This window comes from Aethalodelphis obliquidens, unplaced genomic scaffold (assembly GCF_003676395.1).
Source record: "Aethalodelphis obliquidens isolate GAN/ISIS:26980383/991018 unplaced genomic scaffold, ASM367639v1 scaffold42, whole genome shotgun sequence".
In the NCBI taxonomy this organism is placed as follows: Eukaryota; Metazoa; Chordata; class Mammalia; order Artiodactyla; family Delphinidae; genus Aethalodelphis; species Aethalodelphis obliquidens.
The window spans coordinates 7,433,007-7,442,279 of NW_020837986.1; the positions used below are offsets into that span (position 1 = coordinate 7,433,007).

General features: G+C 51.9%; 1 protein-coding gene across 2 annotated transcripts in view; it reads right to left on the reverse strand.

The window, feature by feature from the left end:
* The window catches only part of PPP1R16B (protein phosphatase 1 regulatory subunit 16B), a 103,809-nt gene that overhangs the window by 18,191 nt on the left and 76,345 nt on the right, over positions 1 to 9,273 (reverse strand). For both annotated transcript variants that reach the window (XM_027078311.1, XM_027078312.1), the window contains exons 3-5: positions 8,060 to 8,130; positions 3,925 to 4,070; positions 1,008 to 1,111 (exon numbers count right to left, since the gene is read on the reverse strand). In XM_027078311.1, coding sequence (XP_026934112.1) covers positions 1,008 to 1,111; positions 3,925 to 4,070; positions 8,060 to 8,130 — 321 coding nt within the window. The remainder of the gene's footprint in view (positions 1 to 1,007; positions 1,112 to 3,924; positions 4,071 to 8,059; positions 8,131 to 9,273) is intronic.

The window sequence follows — 9,273 nt, forward strand, 5'->3', positions numbered from 1 at the left end:
AGAAAAAGAATGACCTGTTTATTTTCATTAACCTTTAAATGAAATGTAGCATTTCCTTCCATTAGAACGGACGCCAAATTCACAGTAGAATTGGCAGTGCCTGTGGCTCTGTCACCAACAGAAACTGTAGGTATTTTCGTATCATGTTATCTTATTGTTTCACGAATCAATAACGTTTCTATTTCACACATTTAAAAATATTTGGGGAGCTCTACTTTAATAGAAGTGGTTTCCTTTATAATCCTATGGCTTTGATAACTGCATTTAAAAATATTATTCTGAGAAGGGTCCATAGATTCACCAGATTGGCACAAAAATTGTTAGGAAGTTCTGCAGGTGAACAAGGAAAGCGCCAGGGCCAGGGAACGGGCAGGCCAAAAGGGCAGTTCCCGCAGCCACCTGGGAAGAAACACAAGCGCAGAGCCCGGGCAGGACCTTGGACTGCAGTCCAGGGTCTGGACTTGAGATTTATTTCTAAAGAGGATGTCCTTCAGGGGTATGCACTGGGGTGGCGAGTGTGGGCAGATCTCTCTGACTGCTGCATTCATTTCCTCTCTGAAGCTCATTTGTAAGCTGAGGACAGCCCACATCTTGTTTATCCAGGGTCCCTGGCAGCCCGTGTGGTGCCTGGCACAGAGCAGGCAGCCGTGAATGTTCTTGACTTTGTATTATTTTTTCCAAATGGGAATATATCTTTATTGTGAATGTTTATTGAATTGAAATTGTCACAGCTGACGAAGAGACCCGGCCAGCTGAGGCCACCCGTGTGTGGGGGGGTGACACAGATGAGAGCAACGCCCCCCTTGTGCACAGCACGTTTTCCAGGGTTGTTCTGTGTCCGCATCTTGCCCATCACATGGGTAACAACCATCGTGGGGCCCCATCCCAGTTCCTGAGCACTGAGCAGGCGGTGGGCACATTGCTAGGTAACTTGTTCAGCTGCACTGATGTGAGAGAGCCGCAGCCCCGCACTAAGCCCACTTCACCGCAGGCGGCCCCGCCCTTACCCTGGTACGCCATGCACGTCTCGATGACATCCAGGGTGGGCTCATCCTCGCAGAGGTCATAGGGCATGTTCCCATCGGAGTTGACAGCAAGTAAGTCGGCCCCACTGCAGAGAGAGGGCCAGGGTGAGGGCCAGCTTTGTGCGCAGAGGGTTGGTCTGGTTGCCTCTACCATCCAGCCTCTCACTCCCACCCCACTATGCACCCCAACCTCCACAACCCGACCACGGTGCAGCCCAGCAAGGACAGCATCTCCAGGATCTCAGGGGCCCCAGGTGGGAAGGGGCCAAAATCCCAGGAGAGCTGTGTCAGCAGACTTCCCCCAGCTTCCCGCTCTGTTGAACCAGCAGGCAGGCACTTGGGCACAGATGTCAAATAAGAAAATACAACATTAATGGCAGCAGCACTGCTTCCTAGGCATCTGCTTAGAGCCAGGCTTGATCTAAGCTCTTTACACTCATCATTTGATATAATCCTCGTTAACAGTCTTCTTGGTTCAGTATTATTGGCCCCATCTCATGCAAGGGAAACAAAGGCTCAGACAGGTTCAGTCACTTGTCTGAGGTCACACAGCCAGGACGTGGGAGGGTCAAGACTCAAACCTGGCCCTTTCATGGGCCAGCTCTTTTCACTTCTCCTTGTAACCTCAGCTATCCCCTACCTCCTCCTCTAAGTCCCTGCCCAAAAGGCTGACCAGGATAGGGACAGGACAGAGCCTTGGGGCTCCATGGCAGAATCTGCCTTTTGGGCCACTGGTTCCTATGTGCATGGTTCTGGGATGCCCTGCGGCAGAATCACCCGGGCACCACTGAAATAAAATGCAGCTTCCTGGGCTCCACTCTGGACCTCCTGAAACGGAGTCTCTCGGGGGGGGGGTGGGGGGGGTTGAGGATTACGTATTTTAAACCCATGATTCCGGTGCACACCGGTGCCGGAGACCCACTGTACCAGGCTGGCACCGCTCCCTTCTCCTCTCGCACCATTCCAGATTGGACTGTGGCCACCTGATGCTCCTGTAGACTTAACCGCACCCAGGTTCTCATCGGAGGTGTGGGCATGGGCCACCTGCCAGTCCTTTGGCCTAACAGCCCTCCACTGTGACCTCTCTGAGCTCCTGTGTGCCCTTGGGTAAGCTCTTCCACCTCTCTGAGCCAGGGCAGCATCTCTATCCCCCCAGTATCCACCTGATGGGCCCTGGCTGCTCTGCTGAGACCTCTGCCAAGGGTCACCTGCACTCGGCCACTATTCCTGAATCCTTACACTCAGATGTTCTCCTGGGACCCCAACCCATGGGTCTCTCTCCGTCTTGGCTCTGGTACTGAAATCACCTGATTTCCTGGTGGTTCCTCAGGACTTTAGCATCTCTGAGTGCTCTGTGCCCAGCACAGGGCTTGGCCCAGCTTGAGTGCCCTCCCATCACTAGATGAATCCAATTAAATACGCTTGAAATTTAATGGTACCTTTTCTGTGTGTTTATAGAAACTAAGCAGACTAGAAGGAATTTCAGCATGGGAGAAGACTGTCAGAGCTCTATAGAGGGAAATGGCCTTATTCCTGGGAAAGGCATTGTTACGTGGTGTCCCCCAAAGCACGTTCTGCCCCAGAGAAATGCAGGTGGACATGATTTGGCGGCGGGGTGGGGGTGGGGGGCAGAGCCAAGGAAGTATGCTTGCTTTTTTTTTTATAGAAAGAAAAGCAAAAATGGCAACGACACATAAGCATGGAGGAGATGAATTCAGGCTCATAGGGACAGACAGAGAAAAAGACATTGAAAAAAGAAAATGATACCCTGATACAAAGACAGACGAAGACACTACAAGAAAACTACAGGCTGATATCCCTTATGAACACTGATGCAAAAGTCCTCAAGAAAATACTAGCAGGGACTTCCCAGGTGGTGCAGTGGTTAAGAACCTGCCTGCCAATGTAGGGGACGCAGGTTCGTTCCCTGGTCCAGGAAGATCCTACATGCCTCGGAGCAACTAAGCCTGCTAGCCACAACTACTGAGCCCGTGTGCCACAACTACTGAGCCCGTATCCTGCAATTACTGAAGCCCGCACGCCTAGAGCCCATGCTCTGCAACAAGAGAAGTCACTGCAATGAGAAGCCAGCACACCGCAACGAAGAGTAGCCCCCGCTCGCCCCAACTAGAGAAAGCCTGTTCGCAGCAGTGAAGATCCAACACAGCCAAAAAAAACCCAAAAAACAAAAACCAGCAAACCAAATTCAGCAGCCTATTGGAAGGATTATACACTGTAACCAAATGGGATGTATGCCTGTAACACAAGGATGGTAAATTTTTTTAAAATAAATTTATTTATTTATTTTTGGCTGCATTGGGTCTTCATTGCTGCACGTGGGCTTTCTCTAGTTGTGGTGAGCAGGGGCTACTCTTCGTTGCAGAGCGCGGGCTTCTCACTGCGGTGGCTTCTCTTGCTGAGGAGCACAGGCTCTAGGCGCGCAGGCTCAGTAGTTGTGGCCCATGGGCTTAGTTGCTCCATAGCATGTGGGATCTTCCTGGACCAGGGCTCGAACCCGTGTCCTCTGAATTGGTCTGAGGATTCTTAACTACTGCACCACCAAGGAAGTCCCAAGGATGGTAAATTTTATGTTAGGTATATTTTACCCAATAATATCAGTAGAAAGAAAGAGAATGAAAGGAAAGACAGAGAGAATTAAGAGAAACACAGTGGAAAAGACAGAGTGATACCAAGGAAGAAAGAGACAGAGATGGAGAGAAAATGAGAGAGGAAGACACAGGGATGGAAAGGGAATGTGGTGAAAAAGAGAAGGAGTGGCAGGCACCAAACGAGACAGAAAAAAAAGAGAGAGAGGAGATGAAAGTTAAAAAAAAAATAGAACTTGGAAAAAACCAAAGGCAGAGGGAAGGCTGTTCTTGGGGGAGAGAGGGGCACGTACTACTGAACGAGGATTTTCACCAGGTTGATGTGGCCGCAGGTGGCCGCGGCATGCAGGGGCGTCCACAGCTCGTTGTCCTTGGCGTTCACATTGGCACCGTGGGAAAGGAGCAACTTGACAATTTCCTCAAAGTTGTCAATGCAGCACTGCAAGGTGGACACAGGCAGGGTCAGCTCCCGGCAGGGCCCTGGGTCGTGACGAGGGCACACCAAGTTCCCCCTCGCGAGGCCACAAGAAGGACAGCAGAGCCAATCTGCCTGAGTTTGAATCCAGCTCCATTACGTACATGCTGTGTGATTTTGGGCAAGCCACTTAACCTTTCTGAGTCTGTTTCCTTGTGAGTAAGTTAATAATATATGAGATAAAAATACAAAGACAATCTAAAAATAAAGTCATCTATAAGATGTTTTGCAAATGTTGGTGGAATGGGATGAAATTTGGAATGAGGCTTTAAAACCTTTTCTTTTTAATTTCAGAAGGCTTCCTTCCAACAAAACTGTACGGAGAACTCTAACTTAGATAACCAATCGATTCAAGCAGGGCTGCTCGGGCTGAAGCAGGGGCATGTGTTGGTTGGGTGGGGATGGGGGTGATGGGGGAGACCCTCCTTGACAGCAGTGACCTCCTAGATCACAGTTTGGAATCTCTGACTTAGGAATTTCTGACCCAGAAGCTAGTTCTTGGGGAAGTCCCAAGTAACCAAGCCTTGCCCCCGAAAACCAAGCTCTGTGTGAGGCTCTAAGGGGTCCTTAATACAGTCCCTAAGAGGAGACAGCCGTGTCCGTGCTTCTGCTTGTCCACACGTGGGGCAGCCCCCAGAGAGATGCAGGGCTCCAACAGCCATTGGAGCTCCCAAACTCCAGGGACGGAGGGTGAAAGATTCCAAATGGACAGAGGGGCCTCACGCCAGGGCCATGAGCAGCGAAAAGTGAGGACAGAGGAAGTAGAAGACGGGAAACCACTTTACAGACTACAGGACGCATCCCAGGTGACCTCTGGAGAAGCCAGCAGGGGACAAAGTGCTCAGAACTGCCCATCCAGGGAAGAGCTTACCCCTCGGTGCAATGGGAGATGTTGCAGAGTTATACTCAGAGGAGCAGAACAGTCAAGCTTGCTTTTTAAAAAGTCCCTCCTCTGGCTGCATGTGGAGAAGAGATTGCGATCATAAGTTTTGCAGGGGAGAAGAGGCATGGTGAGGAACTATGCTGAAATCACCCATGTAAGAGATGATGGTGGTCCAACCTAGAGAAGTGACCGTAGGCCTGTGGAGAGGTGACTGGATGCCAACAGAAGGAGCAGGGGCACCTGTGGCAGCCCACAGCCCCAGGTGGGTGTGGGGATGGGGATGGAGATGGGGCGGCACCACGGCCTCCACCCCTATTCTCAGCAGAACCAGGGGCCAGTGCCAGAGGGACAGATGGGAAAGAAGCAGCCATTTGCACAGATGGTGCCAGGGACCCAGGTTCTCTTTCTGCACCAGCCGATCTGGGGTTGGCTGGCTCTGGGGGCACCTCTCCGGACAGCAGGGGCATGTGTGACCCAGTGGAGCTGGGTGCTGCCTCAGGTAGTCGGGAGAACCATGCAGTGACACAGCAACGCCGGCAGAGGGCACCCAAAGGCACCAGAGTGAGGTGTCGGGGAAAGGCGTGGGTCCCCAGGCTGTCACCGGGAGATGGGTTTGGGTTTGGGATGGCCCGGTCCATAGGAGGAGAAGCAGCCCAGCCCCTGGGATCGGGGGACAGGAGGGCCAGAGATCCCACTCTGAGGGCTGCAGAAAACATGAAGATGGGCGGGGCGGCGTGCGGCAGGGGGATTATGCATACAGAATTGCAGTTGTGTGAGAAGGATGCCCATGGGCTGGGCCAGTCTGTACCTGAGCAAGGGCTGGGTTGGGACCTGGATGCAGGAGTGCAATGGGGGCTGGTACGTGACGGAGCGGGCCGGCCTCCTCTCCTGCATTCCCCAAGGTGGGCAATGACACCTGGCATTGGATGACTCCTCCCACCCCGTCACTTCCCACGTCCAATCTATCACCAGGTGTGGATTCCATCTCCTGCATCGCTGTCCCCATCCCCACTGCCTCATCCCCACTGGCTGAGGCTTCGTCATCTCTCTCTGCTTCCCTGTCACTCTCCTTCCACACACCTCAGCCAGAGAGAGCTTCTTTGTTAATCCAGCCACGTTGCCCTCAGTTTACAACCCTCTGAAAGGCTCCCTGTTGCCAAGAGCAGAAAACCCACAGAAAGCTCTTCTTACTGTGCTCCTTCTTTGTATTGGAGCAGTAGTGACAATAATGATGACACCTATAACAACAGCCCCAGCAAGAGCAGTAATAATACGTCACATTGTCAATAATAAGAGCTAATGCTTTTTGAGGCGTTACTAGGGCCACGCATCTTGCTAGCCAGGCATTGCCTCATTGGATCCTCAGAACAACACTTCCAGGGCTCCACAGCCATGTGGGGCTAGAGGCTACCGTACCGGACAGTGTCGTTACACAGAACATTCCATCACCGTAAAGGTTCTATTGGACAGTGCTGCCCTGAACTCAGTTTCCTGAGCTGTAAAATGGGGATAATAATATTTCAAAGAGTTGCTGTGACGATCAAACCACACTTCACATAAGTGAAGTGGCTTTGCCGAGAAGTGAACATGTGACAAATGTTAATGATAATAATAACTAGTATTTACCCAGTGTCAAGTGATGCTTATAGGGTTTTTATGTGTATTTATTTAATCCTCACAGCAACCCAACGAGATGGATACTTGTTATTCCTCTTTTACAGATGAGGAAAGTGAGGCACAGAGAGCTTAAATAACTTGCCCAAGGTCACACAGCTAGAATTTGTGGATGTATGAAGCCCTGTGGGACAGGAAGAGAAGCCAAGAGGATACATGGGGATCCCCTGGGCTGATGGCTGAGGGTAGAGACTTGTCCCCAGGGCTCATGGGTAGGGGGATGGCCAGTCTCTGCCCACCCTTCCTGCCCTCAGAGGGAGACGGAGAGGCTCTCCCCAGCCCAGGGTTCCAGTTGCCTGGCCTCCCACCCGCCAGGCTGCATTCAACTCCACCTGATCAAAAACTTGGTCCAGAGCACAGGGGGGCTCAGCGTGCTCACTGGTTAACTCAGCACACACATACTGAGCACCTACTGTATGCCAGCATGGGGAGTAAGACTGGGATACACCGATGAGAAAGAGACACGGGCTCTGCTCTTGTGCCGCTCAGAGTCTGGGTAACGGGAGACCAGCATTAAACAGTCATGCTAATGGATGAAATGATGAAGGGATGCTCAGAAGAAAGGATATGGATATAACAGCAGAGCTCTCAGGCTCTTGCTGTGCACGCACCCAAGCGCTGCGTGAAGTGCGACGGGGAGCAGTACCGTGTGTGCAAGGGACCGAAAAGTCAAGTGGCTGGAAGCCAGGCAGCCAGAAAACATGGTGGGCTCAGCAGGGGCACAGGAGAGTTCCTCACCCCCAGCATTATGGAAAGACACCAGAGCACTTTGAGTAGCATCAGCAAATGTTGGGTCTGAGCATCCCTGCAGCCACTGCTTGGAGGATGAATCAGGGGCAGCGCTGCCTGAATGCTGGGGACTAGTTAGGGGGCTGCTGCAGCATCCAGGTGACAAATGACAGCCAGAGCAGCCCCTCCCCAGCCAAAGGGGCCTGGGCCCATCTCGCTGCCCTAAAAAGGATGTGATAGCACATGATTCCTGGCCAGAGTTCATGGCTGTGTGACCTGAGGAAGGTCACATAAGCCCCCTGTCAATCACTTTTGTCATGGGGGTGGATGGATGCCTTGGTGGGTGTGAACAAATGTGCTTCGGAAACTGGCAAGCTCCAGACAAACTTGCTTTGTTTGTCAAACCCTTTGCCAGGCAGTGAGGACGCAGCGTACAAAGGCTCCCTGTCCGCGGAGGCTGTGTGTGTGCCGTGCATGTGGGCACGGGGCTCTGTGGGCGTGTCTGTAACAGACACACTCGTCTCCAAAGCAGACAAGAGCCTTTCAGATGTGGTAGCTGCGGCTCCCCTCTCGCTCCTCCCTGAGGGCTCTGGGCAGGAAAAAGCAGGGAGATGGGGTACCTGTCCAGGTGGACAGCAGGGAACCAGGGGCCCCAGCAGGTCCTTACCTGGTGCAGGGCTGTGAGTCCATCCTCGTTGCACAAATCAGGGCTGACCTTATTCTTCAGGAAGTAGCGCACTGCAACAGAGGGGACAGGAGTGACTGTCCTGTCACACTTCAGGTGTGCAGAGATGCGGGGGACCCAGGTAAGACCCGCTCTCCCCCAGGTCCTGACACAAACAGTCTTGTTTACTTCTTACAACAGGGGTGAGAGGTAAGTGTCAAAACCTCCCCATTTCACAGATGAGGAAACTGAGGCACAGAACACAGATCTCTTGTCCAGGATTTCCAAGAGGTGGACAGCACTGCCTGTCTTACTCTGCATAATAATGACAGGAGCTAACAGTTATTGAGCACTTCCTGTGTGCCAGGCACAGAGCTAAGCGATTTACATTTGTTGTCTAGAGGGAGAACATTCTAGTCACTGAAAGCATACACTCTGGTGTCCAATGGCTTGGGTTCAAATGTAAGTGCTGTTTTTATTGGCTGTGCAACCTCAGTCAAGACACTTCCCTCTGGGGCTTCCCTGGTGGCGCAGTGGTTGAGAATCCACCTGCCAATGCAGGGGACACGGGTTCGAGCCCTGGTCTGGGAAGATCCCACATGCCGTGGAGCAACTAAGCCCGTGCGCCACAACTACTGAGCCTGCGCTCTAGAGCCCACGAGCCACAGCTACTGAACCTGTGTGCAACTACTGAAGCCCGTGCACCTAGAGCTCGTGCTCTGCAACAAGAGAAGCCACCGCAATGAGAAGCCCGTGCACTGCAATGAAGAGTAGCCCCTGCTTGCCGCAACTAGAGAAAGCCCATGCAGAGCAACGAAGACCCAATGCAGCCAAAAATAAATAAATAAACAAAAATAAATTTATATATATATAAAAAAGACACTTCCCTCTCTGTGCCTCAGTTTTCTATTCTATAAAATGGGGATGATGTTAATCCCACCTCACCAGGACATCATGTGGAATAACTGAGGTGAGCTGTGACAGGGTCTTAGCATGGTGTCTGGCACATGGTTTGAGCATCAGCACTTGTTGTGGAGGTTGTTATTATTTTTATTAACACTGCAGGTCCCTGCACCCGTAAGTGCCAAATGTCCCTGCTTTGGCCCTACTGAGCCTTGAGGTTTTAAAGCAGAGGCTTTAGCTGCCCTCCATCCTGAGACCTTTGTCTAATGTGTGTGTGTGTGTGTGTGTGTGTGTGTGTGTGTGTGTGTGTGTGT